This window comes from Lissotriton vulgaris, unplaced genomic scaffold (assembly GCF_964263255.1).
Source record: "Lissotriton vulgaris unplaced genomic scaffold, aLisVul1.2 SCAFFOLD_1719, whole genome shotgun sequence".
NCBI classification, from domain to species: domain Eukaryota; kingdom Metazoa; phylum Chordata; class Amphibia; order Caudata; family Salamandridae; genus Lissotriton; species Lissotriton vulgaris.
Genome location: NW_028255121.1, coordinates 492,968 through 512,255, shown reverse-complemented (window position 1 = coordinate 512,255; position 19,288 = coordinate 492,968). Strand labels below are relative to the sequence as shown.

At 47.0% G+C, this 19,288-nt stretch overlaps 1 protein-coding gene across 1 annotated transcript in view; it reads right to left on the bottom strand.

The window, feature by feature from the left end:
* Positions 1 to 11,457: 11,457 nt before the first annotated feature.
* Positions 11,458 to 19,288, bottom strand: part of LOC147659234 (uncharacterized) — a 32,997-nt gene continuing 25,166 nt past the window's right edge. The window contains 2 exon segments of the mRNA XM_086951868.1: positions 11,458 to 12,535; positions 12,601 to 13,156. Of these exon segments, the coding sequence (XP_086807994.1) occupies positions 11,759 to 12,535; positions 12,601 to 13,156 (1,333 nt within the window). The 3' untranslated portion in view covers positions 11,458 to 11,758.

The window sequence follows — 19,288 nt, the reverse complement described above, 5'->3', positions numbered from 1 at the left end:
GAAAAGTAAATAGCTGCAGGTGGAGGGCGTGACCGCCGGGGGAAGAGGCACCAGCTGACAGCAGTGACGGCTGCTGGGCCTCGCAGTCCCCCGGTGAAGCGGCAGGTAGTTCGTGGTCAAGCGCACGCTGGGAGCGTGCAGGCAGTCCGCCGAATGCGGTAATGCTCCCACCAGCGGCGCGACCCCCAAGGTGAGTTTTTGCCAATAATTATCCCTCCTTTAACAACAGGAATCCTCCTTCTGGCAAACTGGCGAGTGGTAAGAACAAGTGAGCGGCACCCGCGGAGCGGCACCCGCGGAGCGGCACCCGCGGAGCGGGTGTTGCGAAAAGTAAATAGCTGTAGGTGGAGGGCGTGACCACCGGGGGAAGAGGGACCAGCTGACAGCAGTGAAGGCTGCTGGGCCTCGCAGTCCCCCGGTGAAGCGGCAGGTAGTTCGTGGTCAAGCGCACGCTGGGAGTGTGCAGGCAGTCCGCCGAATGCGGAAATGCTCCCACCAGCGGTGCGACCCCCAAGGTGAGTTTTTGCCAATAATTGTCCCTCCTTCAACAATAGGAATCCTCCTTCTGGCAAACTGGCGAGTGGTAAGAACAAGTGAGCGGCACCAGCAGAGCGGGTGTTGCGAAAAGTAAATAGCTGCAGGTGGAGGGCGTGACCACCGGGGAAAGAGGCACCAGCTGACAGCAGTGAAGGCTGCTGGGCCTCGCAGTCCCCCGGTGAAGCGGCAGGTAGTCCGTGGTCAAGCGCACGCTGGGAGCGTGCAGGCAGTCCGCCGAATGCGGAAATGCTCCCACCAGCGGCGTGACCCCCAAGGTGAGCTTTTGCCAATAATTATCCCTCCTTTAACAACAGGAATCCTCCTTCTGGCAAACTGGCGAGTGGTAAGAACAAGTGAGCGGCACCTTTTATTTGTATAAACATGTAGAATAATTCTGTTATTAATAAAAAATTGAAAAAAAATAAAAAATCATCTTTGGTCTACATGTACTTTCTTCCATTGTGCATCTATGTACCTTCTATGTACTTGGAACTGTGGGTCAATTACTTTTCTCCTGAAAAATCATATCCATTATTTGTCACGAAATACATGTGATATATACAATGTGAAACTGTTAACTTTACATCGTGCTTGTAATAGTGCATCCATTTGAGTATTCATGCTCGCATTTTATAAGTATTTTCTTGTACTCTCCCCAAAACATTTTTCCCTTATATACTGAATGTTCAAACATGTTGAATTCTTCCCGCTTTCACATTGTATATAGCACATGTATTTTGTGACTAATTAGCTTACAATGTTTTTTATGTGTTTCATCACAATGTATATACTTCTCAGAAATAATGATGTCTCAGGTTTATTATGCCAGCTTTAATGGAAAGGGGCGACCACTCGGTCCCCCGAACGTATGGCTGGGTGCCCCGATCCCCCCAAGAAACCATTTTGGGCGGGGGGCGTGGCTCGGCTGGTATGCCCGAAGCGGCGTAGCCGGGGCGCGCCTTTTCCCGCCCAAGAGGGGTTGTCCTAGACACCTACACCGAAGACCACGCCCAGTAGGCGTACCGGAGGAGGGTACACGGCCTCCCGCAGAAGGATAAATAGAGCGGGAATCCGAAGAAGCGACCTCTTGTTACTGTGCTCTGAAGGCTGCACCCTCTCGTTGCTCGTGAGCCCTCGACGGAACAAGCAGCAATTTTGAGAACTTGTAATCTTGTTGTTTTTCTTTCAGTTATTTGGAGTTCGAAGAGTCCAGGACCTCGTTGATCGACTGGGAGCAGAATACTCGAAACCATGGCTGGCAAGAAAGCGGGAAAGGGTTCCGAGACGGATAAGGTGTTACGCCTATTGTCGAACCGGATGGTTTGCATGGACCGAAAACTCGGACAAGTCCAATCCATCGGTAGAGGTTTGGCGGAGGTAAAAAAACAGCTGGCTGCACTGAGCAATCCGGGTCATCCTAAGAAGGTAATAGGCCCGGCCTTGCCGGGAGTCGTCCCCGAGGGTAGAGGGAAACGGGTCAAGAAGAGGGCGGTTTCGGGGGAGGTCCCGGTTCCAGAGGTACCCCCAGTCGCCCCCCCACGCCGGCAGACAACCCGGTACCAAACCCAGATGCGGATCAGCCGATCCCGGTTGTGATTACTCCCGCTAATGATGAGGAAATGCCTCCCGAATTGGCCATCCAGTTGGCAGCATGGCTCAAGAAAAAGGCAGGGGGCGCAGTGGCCCCTGGAGACCCGGCCCAAGAGGCCAGACTACTAATCGAGCAATTGCGGCAGTCGAGAGATGCGGCAAAGACGAATGTTCCTCTTGTTTCCCCACAGGTGGCACCGGTAGGACCTGCAGTTGGTCACGAGAAGACGGCGGGAACAACGGACGAACCGGGTAAGCTCGCTTTGCCAATGGCGGGGGAGGGTTCATTACCCTCGAGGCGGGAGAAGGTGGCACAGCACATCCCTATGGCCACGAAAGAGTTAATATGGGGAGACAAATATGTTAACATGTTTTCATTATTAACTGACCATCGGGAGATGGAATATGCTAAAACCCAGAAGGATTTGTGGCACCCGAGCGTCTGGCGCGCCAAGATGGCGGAATTCAGGGTGGATCAGACAGTAACGAACTGGGTTAAGGCCTTTTCTATATTTACTGCAGTTATGGGGGAATGTAAACCCGAGGTGTTGACTGAATTGTCTTGCTATCAAAATCGTATTATGGATTTTTATGCAATGTATGAGGGGGAGGAATGGAAAGGTTATGACATGAAATTCCCGAAAGCGAAAGAATATGATGCTACTCTGACGTGGGATTGCCTGGACTCGGTGTCATGGCACAAGCAGCTCCTGCCAGGGGCGGCAGGTACATCCTCGCCAGGCGGGAGTGGGTCAGGGGTCGTCCGCCAAAAGCCCGCGGTGCCCTTTCGAGTGGGCGCCGGTGGGGATTACCAGCCTAAGACCGGCGGGAATGGCGGCAAGCGTGGGGTCTGTTGGGGCTTCAATCGAGGCAACTGTAACAGACCGCAGGGAACATGTAGGTTCAAGCATGTGTGTGCGGGCTGTGGGAATTCCTCGCACCCGAAGAGTTCATGTAGATCTAAAAATAGCGGGACGGGAGAAAAAGGAGCGTCCAAGCAGGAGTGAGGTAGAACGTTGTGACCGATTGCCTACACCCGTAGATCTCATGGCTATGACTCCTTGGTTGAACAAATACCCTGATCATGTATCCGCTGGGGTGTTGAGGAAGGGATTCTTACACGGCTTCCGCATCCCGGCGGGGCATTTTCGGGGGGGACTCCTTTTGTAAAAACCAGTTGTCGGTACAGCACAACCCAAGCGTGGCAGAGAGGAAAATTGCAAAAGAAGTCAGCTTAGGGCGAGTGGCAGGGCCTTTTCATCGCCCGCCGGTGGCGGAGTTCATCTGTTCCCCACGTTAGGGGTTGTCCCGAAGAAAGACCCAGGGGAGTTTAGACTTATTCATAACCTGTCTGCTCCAAGGGGTTCCTCGGTGAACGAGGCCATTGACCAGGAAGTTTGTTCAGTGCGGTACGCATCGTTCGATGATGCCGTGGCCATGTTAAATCGCCTGGGCCCCGGGGCGCTGATGGCGAAATCAGATATCGAATCGGCGTTCCGGTTGCTCCCGGTACACCCACAGGATCAGCGCTTGCTAGGTTTCGCATTTTAAGGGAGTTATTACATGGATAAATGCATGCCTATGGGTTGCTCCATTTCTTGTGCCAATTTTGAAATGTTCAGCTGTTTTTTAGAGTGGGCATTCACCGAAGCCACAGGGCATAGGCATGTTATGCACTATCTTGATGACTTCCTGTTCTTGGGAGCAGCCGGCGATACGAAATGTGCGCAGGCGCTGCAGGACTTCTGCATCCTCATGAGGGAGTTTGGAGTCCCATTGGCACCAGGTAAGACGGTTGGACCATCTTCTCTGGGAATTGAGCTCGATTCGGTGGAGGGATGTTTCCGTTTACCGATGGAAAAAGTGGCCAAGTTTAGGGCTTCCTTGACGCAATGCCTGGGCAAGGAGAAAGTGACCCTGCACCAGTTACAACAAACAGTGGGTCAGCTTAACTTTGCCTTGAGGGTGATACCAATGGCCCGCCCCTTCTCACGCTCTATTGCACAAGCTATGGTTGGTCTCAAAGAGGGACACCACCGTACGAGACTGTCGGCAGAGGTTCGCCAGGATACGCGCATTTGGTTGGCATTTCTGGCGGACTTCAACGGTCGAGTCGTGTGGAACAAGCCGCCAGCGTCTTCAGATGAACTAGGTCTGTGGACTGACTCAGCGGGGAGCGTGGGATTTGGCGCCATCTTTGGTAATCGATGGTCGGCGCAAACATGGCCGACGTGGTGGCACTCCAGCGGTCTTACAGGTAACATTGGGTTCTTGGAGTTATTCCCCATTTGGGTTGCTCTGATGGCATGGCCAGACGACTTCAGGGACCGCTCAGTGGTGTTTTGGTCTGATAATATGACTGTTGTCGAATGCATTAACCAACAGGCAGCACGCTGCAAATTGATCTTGAGATTGTTGAAAGAAGTTGTGCTGCTTTGCATGAGACTGAATGTACAGTTCAGGGTGAAACATGTGCCGGGCGTACTGAATCATGCAGCTGATGCACTCTCTCGTTCACATATGCAGGCGTTCAGGGGTTATCTACCTACAGCGGACCTAGTGGCGGCACCATTCCCCGAAGCACTATGGCTAATCGGTGCCCCGGATTACAAGACCTCGTGGCAGCAAGCTTAGCCCCCAGGACAAGGAAGGCATACGAAGGAGCGTTTCGTTCCTATTGCACATTTTTGGGTCCGACAGGGAGTCAGAGCTGGGGTCAGGAGGAATCCTTCCTGGGGTTCCTGGTAGCGCTGCACAGAGAAGGCCGATCAGCGGCAACGGCCAGTAGGCATAGGGCGGCCATTTCATTCATGGCGCAGGTGCATGGCATAAAAGACCCAACGGGTTCCTTTTTGGTTAAGAAGGCCCTTTGCCGCTGGCAGCGCCTCGAGGGTCGCAAGCAAGATGCGAGGCGCCCGATTGGCTTAGACAGGTTGTCTCTACTTGTAGCGAAACTAGACGAGACATGCTCCTCCCACTTTAAAGCAGTTCTGTTCCGGACAGCTTTCGCATTAGCATTCCATGGGGCTATGCGGGTGAGCGAACTGGTCGCAAGGAATAAGAAAGACGTTGAGGGAGGTTTGTGCAGGGATCACGTCCAAATTAGGGGTGATTCGATGGTTGTCTCGATAGCCAGGTCCAAGACCGACCAGGGGGCTTTGGGAAATAGTGTTCACGTGCAGCGCGCGCGAGGGTCCCCCACCTGCCCGATAAAGTGTATAGAGGAATACTTGGCACTAAGGGCGGCTACATGGGGGGGAGTTTGCTGAGGCACAAGGATGGCATCCCACTGACGAGGTTTCAGTTCCAGAGGGTGCTAGCACTGACAATCACTGCTGCGGGCATGGACCCGTGTGATTTTGGGACCCACTCCTTTAGGATAGGGGCTGCTACCGAAGCTACAGCCAGGGGTCAGAGTGCGGAGGAAGTGAAGCAGTTGGGACGATGGTCCTCGAATTGCTTCAAAAGGTATGTGCGATTGCACATGTTGTAAAGTCAATTGACATGCACTCACGCTTCTTGTCTTTTGTTTGAATTACAGTTTTGCGAGCCTGTCACGCGGGGCGGAATTTGCAGTTGACCCAGCACCAGGAGACCAGCGGTCAAGGACCACCGTCTGGAGTGAGAGTGGTATGGGTCGTGGGCCACTCATATGTGAGGCGCGCCGGGGACGTATTCAAAGCAGGTGACGCGACTCACGCAGCTGGGGAATACGGGTACAGAGTGGCCTTCCATGGGAAGGGCGGGCTCTGTTTTGACCAATTCGAATCATTTTTTGAGGGTCTCTTAGGGCCGCAAAGGTCACCGCCATCTGTAGTCATAGTACACCTGGGGGGCAATGACTTGGTGACACTGGGTAGACGAGTGTTGTTTGAACAAATTTTGTCTGCTGTTAGCTGGCTGGCTAAAATAATCCCGGGGTGCACAATTGCCTGGTCCCACATGATTCCCTGGAGGGTATGGCGGGGGGGCCTTTCGGTGTCAGCACTGAACCATTCGGTAAAAAGGGTTAACAATAAAATTGGTAAATTGTTTCGCTCTTCGCAGCTGCATAGCATTCCTCACGGGTGTATTCGGGGTGATCTCATGTATCTGAATGATGGGGTTCACCTGTCCAGGGAGGGGAATGATTTACTCATAGGAGACTTCATAGCATGGCTAAGGGGTTTGAGGAAGCATGACCTTTAGGAGGAGTAGGGGGGGCCGGATAGTCGGTCAACTATCCGGCCTGTGGCGGTAAGGTCATGATCGGTGAGCAGTAATTTCAAGGTCCCTAGAGGGGGGCTCCACCCAGAATGGATGGGAGCGCCCGGGGGGAGGCGGCCTTTGGCCCCTCCCACGGGGAGGCGGCACCCACTAAGGATGGGTCGCCTAGGGGGAGACGGCCATAGGCCCCTCCCAGGGGGGGAGGCGGCTAGATGCCGCTCCTACTAATTTCCCGGGGGCCGGATATCCGCGACGGCGGATAGAGAGTGTGGGTATGGGGGGGAGTCCACGCTGTCCTTCCTACAGATACCTCACACGGGAACTCGGACGACCTCTAAGATGGCATCGAGTGGAAAGGGGGCCCCCACCACGACAAGGGAAGTTACAGTTGGCAACGACGGTAGAGTCCTCTGCGCATGCGCCACTCACACCGTGAGGGCGAGAGTTTTGGTAGTAGGGATCTGACACCGGTTAAGACCTTGCCGTTGGCCCTTAATGCTAGGATGTACAATTTTAATTTAGAATGTATGCATTTGCAGGATGTTAGACTCGGCTAGGAAACCTTTGTATTAGAGATCTGTTAAGGTTAGCCAAAGAACATGTTTTCATCGAAATGTAATAAATGTAAAATTGTACATGATTATGACACTTTTATTTAATGTTTTAAATTTTGTTTCATATTTTAATAAATACGGCCGGGAGGGTGACTCCCTCCCGCCTTCCAAAAGTTCAACCTGTGTCCGACTTCTCCCATCCTTGGGGATTGTGTTGGGAGGGGGTGGCGGGCATCCCGGCCATATGCACTATCATAACTCAGGCATCTGTCACACGTGACAGGAGCTTTCCTTTCATTCTTCGGTAATTGCCGCATGGCCTTGTGAGTCTTTCAACTCTGGCCCATAGCGCACGTCCTCAGTAACCTTTTCCCGCTGCCTCCGGTATTTAATTATCCTCCGGGAGGGGCCGCGCTTGCAATTCATTTGTTGCTAAGACACCGAACTGTGAGGACCCCTGTCTTCAGATAATTAACCACGCAACTTGTGGCGTAATTGTAATGCTTTTACAGCCACACCACTCCAGTCCTGAAGAAGATCTGCACGGCCGAGGTTGTGAAATTCCCTTGTGCCCTAAGTCGGATCGAAACGTCGACGCTCTTGGATAGACCTAGACTTACCCTTTTGTCTCCTCTATCATGCAAATTTTGAATTTTATTCTGCAATTTTACATATGACTTAAATTGTGTACAAATACATGTGGAGCTAGGCTGCTTATGACGATGAATGACAACCGATCATAGTGTTTTTAAAAATAATACGCATCTCCTATTTTCTCCTATGACATTGATTTCTTTCCTTCTTAACACTGAGCACTCCTCATCCTATTAGCACCTTCCCCCTTTTGGTTGCAGCCTTTACCTAACCGGTAATTCTTGAATATTACCTGTCTCTTGAATATTACTTGAGTGTTTACCAGAAAAACTAGTACATTAAATTACTTTGGTGAACATATATTTTTTGGTCTGTTTTGTCTGTTTATCCTTATGTATAACTGAGTTTTTGAAATGTACAAGCAGATATAAACCAGGCTTTCCTGTAGTACCAGACGTCTGTATACCAGGCTGTGTTGGGAGTGCAAGCACCCCAATTAGATGAATATTTGAATAGACTGTCGATCCCCAGACTTAACCCCCTTCAGGGACATACACCAGATGAAACCCTGACCATTGGCTTCATGATTGACTAGATCACGTGCAACAAAACTCCTGGGATGCACAGGTTCCCGGTAGACTTTTACTTCACCTACAGAGCAACCCTCACTCCAAACCTACTCCAAATGTACCAACAGGTCCGGCAGGAAGGCACATTGCCGGGATCCCTATGGGAGGCTATGATATTGGTCCTGCCTAAGCCCAACAAGGACCCCCTGGAGCTACGCTCCTACTGGCCACTGTACACCGACCACTAGATTCGCAGGAATGTCCTTGCAAACAGGTTGCTTCCCTGCCTCTCTACATTGGCACCAAGACCAGAATGGTTTCGTACCTGGGAGAAAAATGTGTCTAAACCTATGACCCCTCTGCAGCTGATGGAAAAGAATCTTCAAGAATTTGCCTCGATAAACAGCACTCTCAAAAGATATAGAGAAGGCCTTCGACACCCGGAGTAGTTTTATTTAACGAAAGTGCTGATGTGCATGAAACTAGGTGCAGAAATACTGCACTGGATAAATCGCTGGCCTGCATCCGGACAGGCAGAGATCTCAGTTTCTTTTGAAGCATGTGGCAAAGATCCCCGCTGTCGATTACTTTCGCCCTAGTCATGGACCTGTTCGCTGGCTTGTTTCGTTCACAGCACCCAGCAGTCGGCATACCAAGTGGGCCAAATTGGGAGGTCATTTCACTGTATGCTGATGATGCATTTGTGTACCTCAGGTACGTGTATGCGTATCTACTGCAGGTGATGGAGGTTCTATATGATTTTGGTAGGGATTCTGGACTGAGGCTAATTTGGACCAAATCTAGCTTATATCCCATGCGCAAACTCACAACTTAGAACAGGAAGTGCTGCCCCAATTAGCACTGGGTTGGCACCTTGACATCTTCAGGTATTAAGCGGTGAACTTACCACACTGACGAAGAACCTATACAGGGGAACTTAGATGATGTTCAATGTTTGCATCTCCCTGTCGTTTTGGGGCTCCCTGCCACTATCAACCCATGGGTAGAGTGGAAGTTGCAAAAATGCTGTTAATACATTTATACTGCTTCTCGGCCCCTCTAGTTTACCTGCCCCAACGCTTTTTCAGGAAATTGGACTCTGTTTCTGTTTTTATGGAGTTAATCTGGGGAGCGGACAACAAGAGAGTCGTGCTTCGCAAACTTTACTCTACCTTGGAACATGCTGGGTGGATGTACATTTAAAAGACTGAAGAACTACAAACTACTGTGTGACTTGGAAGATGATTATTTCTCAATACAGCCCTTGTTTGTGATCTCGTTACAGTTCTCACATTTTCACCCGCACTAGAAGAAATGGGAGCCTGGAGTGTCTGATCACAGAAACTCATTTACATACAAAGGGGGGTGAAAGCTTGTTCACAACGCACAGCACAACGTGTTAATGTAAAGGTTTGTACATTGCACACGGATTGTGATACAGGTATCAGTGTGAGTGTTGTATGGCAGCAGCGAGCAGTCTTAGTTGCTGAGATATGAATCTGTGACGGGTGCATCTTTAGCTCTTTCCACTGTTTGAGACTGAGAGGGTGGCAGTCTCAAATTCTTGTGGCACAGATCCCAACAGCTTAACTCATAATCTTTACTTTTTGCATCTACAGTTGGTGCAGATGCCACCCAAGAGAGTAACCTTAGTGTGCTTTCTGGAGTCAGCTTGCTTTGATTTTCCCAAACTTTGGTCAGCAAAGGTAAATGTGTCTTCTACCAAGTGTTCTTAGCACGCTTTTGGTAACGTGGCTTGAGCAGTATGGCCTAAGGCACGCTCAAAGGTAAAGAAAAACAGTGGAAGTCACAAATTTCAATAGTTTATTAAAAAAAGACAAGGAATTTTAAGATTCAAACCAAGTTTAGATCAAAAAGAATATTTAATAATTATTCAGAAGCAAAATCTAAAGGTGGGCTGTGATTTAAGGATTACTAATTAGCAAAACCACTGTCAAAACCAAATAATAAGGTAAATGAATTAAAAAAAAGCAGATCCACTGAATCAATCAGGAAGTCACCTACAAAATTGTAGCTGACTTTGGTAGCTATGCTCGAGAGGACAAAGATACGTTTAGTTTCTGGTGATGATTAACACTGGAATTTGAAGCAAGGTTTTTGGCTGAATCAGTCTCAGACGGTGACGAGCTGCACAGAAGTGGCTTGAAGTGCAAAATTCCCACAGAGTAGAGTTGGGCTGGCAAGTTGAACCTGAATCCACGGCCATCAAAATGCGGGAAACTTCAAGCAGTTACAACAGCTGCAAATTCTTCGGCGCTTCCAAGTTATGGAGATGGTTCAAGGTTGATGATAAGAGCCAAAGCATGGAACGTGGCAGGCCTGAGGCATGGTTAAGGGGATAGCAGGTTCCATTTGAAACAAAAAGAAGATGGAAAGAGGCCACTCGTGTGGATCTTTGTAATACGAGGCTGTGTCCTTTTGGAACAGAAGTCTATTTAGGATGGGGCCAAGAATGGTTTGCATATGGCTGACCTTGTCTGTAGTTACACAAAGACTAGAGAATGATGTGGCGGGATGGTGCCGAGATTAACTACCAGTCCATCCATCACCTTTAGTTTTTCTCAATGATCACCCCTACGTGGCACATGCATGAGCAGACGTTGGTCCCTTAGAGACCTACGACAAAGGGAATCCTGCTGCAGCCCCCTGGTGAGGCTCATTAAGGTTGGAAACAGTTTGAGGTTACATGCATTCCAGACCCTTTGGGGCGTGGCCTCAAAGTTCAGGATCCAATGGACTTTGTGGGTCAGTCATTGCTTATAAACATGACAAAACAAACAGTAGGGGAGGGCTAGAGGGACGTTTAAAGACCGATGCCTAAGTAATGTCCCCCAGAGGACTAACTTATACACAAAGAACGTAGGGGTCTAGGAGCTAAACCAGAAAAGTGTTTGCTACTGTAAAACCTATGTCTAGTTAGTACTATAGGAATACAGAGAGTAACAGACCAAATCGCCAATAAATGAAACACCTGTAATCGTGAGTCACCCCAGTTGTTTTGGATTCCCATCAAAGTCTTACAAGATCAATATTATCATTTGGTAATCCCTGGCGGGTATTGTGTCTCCTGACCATTGAGATCACAAGCATACCCTCTCGGATGGTTCGGGGTAGCGACCACAATCACACAGGTATCACAAATGCTGTTGATTCAGTGGGAAAAGTGCAGTGCAAAAAGAAAGAGTGGTGATTTAAAATAGGATAGGGAACTAACAGAAAAACTTTTAATAGGCGTTGGCCCCTTCCTGATTAAAAACAAGAACAGACTGGCAAAATTATCGCATTGATAACAAATATCTGCGAGGAGACCAACATGTTTCAGCCTTTAAGGGAGTTACCTCTGGCTTTCTTCAGGGTCTCTGTTCTAGGTTGTGCTACTTATAAACACTCAGGGAACAGAACACTCTGAATGGAATGAGGCCACAAATAGTAACAAAGGAATGAGGTTAATTCAAGCATTTCCATCCCTCGCTGTGTTCTTTTCTGAGTAGACAGTTTGTTGGACAATCAATGGAGTGGAGTCTTTGTGGCTGCTTCATGTAAATGTTTTGCGAGGCTGACAGTAAGCACCTTTTATTCTACCACATTGTCTCTCCTATGTGGTAAGGTTACATTTACAACTGAAGTTTTTGTCACATTGAGAGCACAGATCATTTTCTTTCACGTTGTGGGTTCTCTTTTGTTGAATCAACCTGAATCTCCAGCAGACACTTCCCAGGCATTTAGAACAATGACAAGGTTTTCCAGGTAAGTTCTCGCAGGTTGAGTGAGACCAGATTTCCGGCTGAAACTTTTCCAGCATTCAGAGAGCTAAGAAGGTTTTTCCCCAGTGTGAGTTCTCTCATGTGTAGTTAGAGTTGCTTTATGACTGAAGCTTTTCTGGCATTCAGACCACTGATACGGTTTATGCCCAGTGTGGGTTATTTCATGTACAGTAAGGCTGGATTTCCGCCTGAAGCTTTTCGAGCATTTAGAGCACTGATAAGGTTTTTGTCCAGTGTGAGTTCTTTCATGCACAGTAAGGTTGGATTTGCAACCGAATCCTTTCCAGCATTCAGAGCACCGATACGGTTTTTGTCCAGTGTGGGTTCTCTCATGTCTAATGAGACTTTCTTTCAATCTGAAGCTTTTTTGGCATTCAGAGCACTGATACGGTTTGAGCCCCGTGTGGGTTCCTTCATACACAGTAAGTTTGGATTTCCAACTGAATCCTTTCCGGCATTCAGAGCACCGATATAGTTTTTGTCCAGTGTGGGTTCTCTCATGTCTAGTGAGACTTTCTTTCAATCTGAAGCTTTTTTGGCATTCAGAGCACTGACACGGTTTGAGCCCAGTGTGGGTTCTTTCATGCTTAGTAAGGTTGGATTTCTGACTGAATCCTTTCCGGCATGGAGAGCACTGATAAGGTTTTTGCCAAGTATGAGTTCTCTCAGGGTGAGTGAGAGTTATTTTATGACTGAAGCTTTACTGAAATTCAGAACCCTGATACGGTTTGAGCCTAGTATGGATTCTCTGATGTACATTTAAACCCGATTTCTGATAGAAACGTTTCGGCATTCAGAGCACTGATACGGTTTGAGCCCAGTATGGATTCTCTGATGTTGAGTTAAACCGAATTTGTAATAGAAACCTTTTTGGCATTCAGAACACTGATACGGTTTATGCCCAGTGTGGGTCCTTTCATGTTTAGTAAGGTGGCCTTTTTGATTGAAGCTTTTACAGCATTCAGAGCACTGATACGGTTTATGCCCAGGATGGGTTCTTTCATGTCCTGTAAGGCTGCTTTTCTGACTGAAGCTTTTACAGCATTCAGAGCACTGATGTGGTTTATGCCCAGTGTGGGTTCTTTCATGTACAGTTAGAATGGATTTGCTACTGAAGCTTTTACAGCATTCAGAACACTGATAAGGTTTTTGTCCAGTGTGGGTTCTTTCATGTAAAGTGAGATTGTGTTTGCTACTGAAGCTTTTACAGCATTCAGAGCACTGATAAGGTTTTTGTCCAGTGTGAGTTCTCTGATGTTTAATCAGACTACCACTAAAACTGAAGCTTTTTTGGCATGAGGAGCACTGATATGGTTTTTGTCTAGTGTGGGTTCTTGCGTATATAACGACACTAGATTTATGACTGAAGCTTTTCTGGCATTCTGGACACTGATAGGGGTTATGCTCAGTGTGGGTTCTTTCATGTACCGTAAGGTTATATTTGCGAGTGAAGTGATGTCTACCGCTTTGCCTTCACCATTCTACACAGTTTCATGTCTATTGATTTTGTATCTTTTCTAATGTAATTTTAACTGAATATTGTATAACAAAAAATAATCACCAAAAAAACAAATCAAAATAGAAGAAAAAAAGAAAACAAAAGTCTATATATATATATATATATATATATACAAAAAGAAGAATAAAATCTTATCAGAAATATCTAATGTTCATTGGTTTTGTACACAGTTGGACTTTATATATCATTTATATTTGGTCAACAATATCTTTTGTTTTCACTTTAGAAAACTGTAAAACAATTAGTTTAATTATTTTTGTCACTTGGCTATAGACCTTTCCCAACCCTACTTCTTCCCTATGTATAGCAAGTGCAACAGTACTATATAGGGGTCCCCTTTTTCCAAATATATATTTGCAAGTGAAGCCTCTCTGGCATTCAGGACACTGATAGGGTTTTCGTCCAGAGCTAGTTTTCTCATGTTTAGTGAGGTGGGATTGATAACTAAAGCTGTTCTCACATTCATTGCTCTTATTCGGGTTGTTTGTTTCTCCAAGTTGGGTTTGTTCCTGGATACATGCCATCTTAAGACTGAATCTGATTTCGGATCGTGTACTTGTTTATATTACAACTCAACATTAACTTCCTACCTCTAAAGGCACCGATCTAACTTTCACTGAGGAGCCCCTTGTATTGATTAAGAGGTCTCTCATGGATTCATTTTCTCCAAGTTATGTCCGGGTAAATTCTCTCTAGTTTAATTAGTCTCATTTAGTGATTCTAGTTTATCACATTTGATTTAGGAGTTTTAAAAGCACTGATAAGGTCCTTGGGGTTTAGTGTTTGCCTGTTAGGTATGTTTGTTCATACAAGTAATGATAGATGATTAGGGCATGCCAGGGTGGGTTATGAATTATCAACAGCGTAACACTGGCCCCTTTTATACTTTCTGTCAGTATATGCTTTTTTGCTAAGTGGCTAAGACAGGTACATGATCCACTTTGGAGGTACAGAACACTCTGAAACCACTCGGATCAACCCAAGAGTTGGTGGGGGAAAGCTTTGTATATTGGAAATGATAATCCAGCATCTTTGCTGTAACGACATCTGAGAAAGCGTATTTACATTGACTTCCTTTTAAACAATCTTTTTTCTCCTCTCGTCTCCAGGAGACAGAGACAAAAACTTGCGCTTGTAAACCGAGGATATTAGTCTTTCTGACGGTTCTGTCACATCACATCACATCTACGGATACTGATCTGTTGGGGAGGGGTTAGGTCTCCAAAGCATTTTTCATAAGCCATCAAACAGATTTCACAGCACTGAGCTTTCTCAAGTGCACTGGGTGGGGATCAATTGTGGCCAATGTTCTCCTCAATCTCAGTTACTGACACTTGGTAAACATTTATGATCATTTTACTTTAGGGATTTCACAACTTTCACATTCACCAGTTTCTTCCACTCCAACATTCTCACCATTCCTGCCACATAGAATGTGTTACTTCTCTAGAGCTCGAGAATGTCTTTACTTTCCTTGAAGTATTCCTTTTCGTTGTATTTCAATAAATTTAAACCTTCTTTTTTGTCTTCATGCTTCTGTCACCTGTAGAAATGGGGTCAGAAATTGTAAATGAACACAAGGAAAAAATATTTGTGACCTTATACTTTGCACAAAGAAAGTATTAACAAAAACAAGATAGGAAATCAGTTTGAGTTGCATTTCTGATAGTGGCGAAACAGAGACCTTGGGATCACTGGAAATCAAGGATGTGAGAGCAAAAGAAGTGAATATTTAAGAAAGAAACACAGATTCTCAGAAGCAGACAACACTATCAAATTGCAACTTCTGTGGCAACCGCTGGCGTCATAGTGAGATATTTGTAATACTTTGAATGAATTATTAGATGTTATTTACTCCCCTGCCAACCTAGACTGATAATCAAATCCTTTTTCCAGTGATCTAGGAAGGGACATTTTATTGAACAGCACAACAGTAAAGGAAACAAAAAAGGGTAAAGAAAAGAAAAACACAAAACAGAGGAAAGAGGAAAGAGAAAAAAAGGCTATCTTCCACTTTCACCTCAGGGGTCTGGCTCAGGAAACTCTGCGGCAGATGCTTGTAAACACATACGTTACTTCTAACACAGTGCCCCCAAGGTCAGCACCAGGAGCAGCTTCACCGGTCACACCACCCTAAAGCAATCCCACATGTACTGTGTCTTTTGCTTGTAGTAGACAAGTCAGAAAAGGGTAGGATGGGAGGACGCAAAGAGATGAAAGTCAGATCCAGAGATGAAAGATGCCGAAAGAACAAACAGAGGGAGCGAACTTAGCCCAGGGGCATCAAGGTGCTCCGGATAGGGATCATGATCAGGGGTGTCCATAGATACAGGGATTACAGATTCCTATTGGTAAAGAGCCAGGTCTTCAAGGCGTTACGGAATGAGGAATAAGTTTGCAGAATCGAAATTGAAAGAGGAAGGGAGTTCAACAGCCAGCGAAAAGGACCTCCCCCCATCAAGATTTCCTGAATCTAGGCACAGTCACCAAATTCTTGCTGGAAGATCTTAACTGCTTACCAGGGACATATCACCAAAACAGTTTTTTAATGCCTTCTGATCACATATTGTAAAAGACCTTGTGCACCAAACACAGGACTTTAAACTCAATTTTCCGACCCAAAGGAAGCCAATGAAGGTTCTTGATGGTAGCTGCAACAGAGTAGAATTTAGGAAGGCCCATCACCAGCCTGCCAGCAGCATTCTGCACAAGTTGGAGACGGTGTAGGAGACTGTTCTATTTATTTGGGGGCCCAAGGAGAGGGAGGTATCAACTCTGATGTCTTGATTTTTGGCACTGAGGCCAGGGCCAGGGCAAGATCCAAGCGCATCTGGCCACCAGGCCCTGGAACAAATCTCCTGATTGTCTCCGAAAAGTAAAATCTCAGTTTTATCCCCATTGAGTCTTAGATAGTTCTCTACGATCCATGAAGCTACCGCCTGCATGCAGCTTTTAAAATTTGCTGCTGAAGCTTCAACACTCTCAGTGATGCTAATCACGATTTGAGTGTCATCAGCATAGGATAATACTTCTAGGCCAAAAGATCTTACAACCCTGGCAAGCGGGGCTACATAAAGGTTAAAAGGGTTGGACTCAATGAGGATCCCTGGGGAACTCCGCAGAATAGCCGTTTAGGAGCAGAAAGGAATTCACCCATTGTAACTCTTTGAGCCTGTTCCGTGAGGAAAGTTGTAAGCAAAATAAGGGCGGAACACTCAATCCCTATTTCCCGGAGCCTCCCAGCCAATCTAAGGGGAGAGATAGTATAGAAGGCTGCCGTTAGGTCCAGAAGGGTCAGTAAGGTGGTGTGACTTGTGTCGACCTGTTGTCGAATGTTGTTAAAAACAACGGTTAACGCCGTCTCCCTACTGTGCTCACTTCTGAACCCATGTTGCGAGCCATCGAGCAACTGATGATCCTCCAGATAGGTGCTAAGATGGAGGTTCAGGTAGTTCGCCAAGATTTTAGCTGGCACGGGCAACAGGGAAATAGGCCGGTAGTTCTTTAGTTCTGCCGGCTCTAGAGAGGGCTTCATTAAGAGAGGTTTAACCATGGCTGTTTTGCAGGCAGTGGGATACTGGCCAGAAGTAATAACTTTGGGCTGGACTGTTCCCATGAGGCACAGGGTCAGACTGATTTGCATATGACCATGTCTGAACTGGGGTGGCAGAGTGGGATAAAGAACGGTGATGGATCAAACCCAGATCTGTTGACTGAGTGTGAGTGTTTGATTGGTTCAGATGCTCCGTCCATCATCACCCCCTTTTGTACCAGAAGTAATAACGGCATTAAGAACTACAGTCAAAGTAGGAACAATAGCCTCCATTCGTAGTTTCAGGATCTTCAGGGGACAGGCCTCCGTGGGGGAGCCAGATCTAATTCCCCTTAACATCCGCTCCATGTCTTCTTGAAGTATGGGGTGAAAGGTGCTCAATCATCAATCCTTTGGAGGAGCTACCAGAGAATCCGAAGGACTATCGGCCTTTGACCCTCCGACATTCGATATCTCCAGGGAGGAATATATGTCCTTGATTTTGTCATACAAAAGCATGCCTTTTTATCACATAGTTCCTGGGAGACCTCGGTGTTCGCAGAAGCCGAGGGGGCTAGGAGGGAATTAATCACAGTGAAGAGTTCCCTCTGGGATTTGATGGATTCCGGCATCTTGGAATAGTAGATAACTTTTTCCTCATTAATAGCTAGCCTGTATTCCTTCAATCTGAGTTTATGCAGGTCCCTTTTGGCTGGGATAAGCTCACAGCGCGATATTTTTTCCTGCTGTTGGCATACCTGCCTAAGGTTTCTCAATCTTTCGGTGAACCAGGGCGCCGAAGGGCGTTTTCTGGCCACATAATGCTCCTTAAGAGGTGCAAGAGAGTCCAGAGCCGCCAAGAGCCAGTTGGAAAAATCATCATAGATTGAGTTAACAACCAGGCAGCAATAATTGCTAAACTTAATTAGAAGACCCTCCTTATTTATGCAGCTATGGTTTCTCTTCATCTCCACCCTGTTTTTAAAATTAGGATCTGGGTGGGATTCTGCAATTCGCAGAAAAAATGGAATGGCATAATGATGAGACCAAGGGAGTGGCATAGGATCATTCATCTCTATCCTCGGATCGTAAGAGAAGATCCCATCCAGAATGTGTCCCGCCGTATGAGAGGGGCTCCTCCCCAGCTGAGGAAGGTCGCAGGAGTCCATAGCTTCCAGGAAAACCTGCATTTCAGAGCAGAGTTTTCTCCAAATGGAAGTTAAAATCACCCAAAAGAGTGACATTGGATCTAGCCAAATAAGGCACAATCCGATTGCTGAAGTCCTGATTAAACATTCCTCTGGGTCCGGGAGGCCGGAAGGTGACCACTCCCACAAAACTATCAGTGGGTAGGATCTTAAAGGAGAAATATAGGGCCTGATAGGGATCTGAGGGAGTGGTGAGGGCCTCTGTGAAGCACGAGAAGGTGTCTTTATAAAGTATTCCCAAACCCCCCCATCCTTCCTGGACAGAGCATACCCTGAGGGGATGGCCTCCACCAGGTCAGGCCCTGAGCAATCTCTAGCCCAGGTTTCAGTAATAAATACCCAATCAGGCCTACGGAAGGAGACAAAATTATTAAATTCTGCCCTATGTTCAATCAGAGATCAGGCGCTCAGGAGAAACCCTGAAAAGGACTGTTTCATGGATAAGGGTAGGGCTGACACGTCACCTTGGGTTTTTTAGCTACCGCAAATGGAATGACTGTCTTACCTTCATATAGCCCAATGCTCACAGTTCATCGACCTGCAGTGCACATCCTTCTGTCATTGAAGCTCCAAGAGCTGTCCTCTTGCGTAAACAAGGGGTTTATCAGGATCTACAATAAAAAGGCCAGCGTCCCTGATACAAGGCGTAAACTTGGCACGGACGGGCACAGACAGGCGTGTCTTTGGCACGCCTGCTGCGTGCGTTTGCAGCGCGTCTGGCCTGGCATTCAGATTAAATAGCTGGGCTAGTCAGAAACAACTAGAGCACTGCCCATTGATCTGGGACAGGAAGTGGAGTAGAGAAGCAACAATGAAACACTCACTTCCTTCCACACAATTGGCGAGCCGTGGTGGACCGGCGAAGGAGCAAAAGACCCTCACAAGCCCCCCACCCCCTGAGATGAAGAAAAAAAGCAGGAGTGCATATAACAGTTTTTAAAATATTGCCCCATTAGAACGCACACAATGATTCAATGATATTTTTAAATCACAGTCAGTTGCTAAACTCAGTAGCTGCGCAACAGCATGGCACCTCTAATCAGGGTGAACCATCATCACTTGGTGTAGAGGAGGAGACAAATGTGATAATAGTTAAGGAACTGCTAGGTAAAACTGACCTAAAAAGGAACTGGACCTGCACTGCACCCCCCCAACATGTTCCAGGCGGAATGTGGCTCCACCAGGTGATTATCA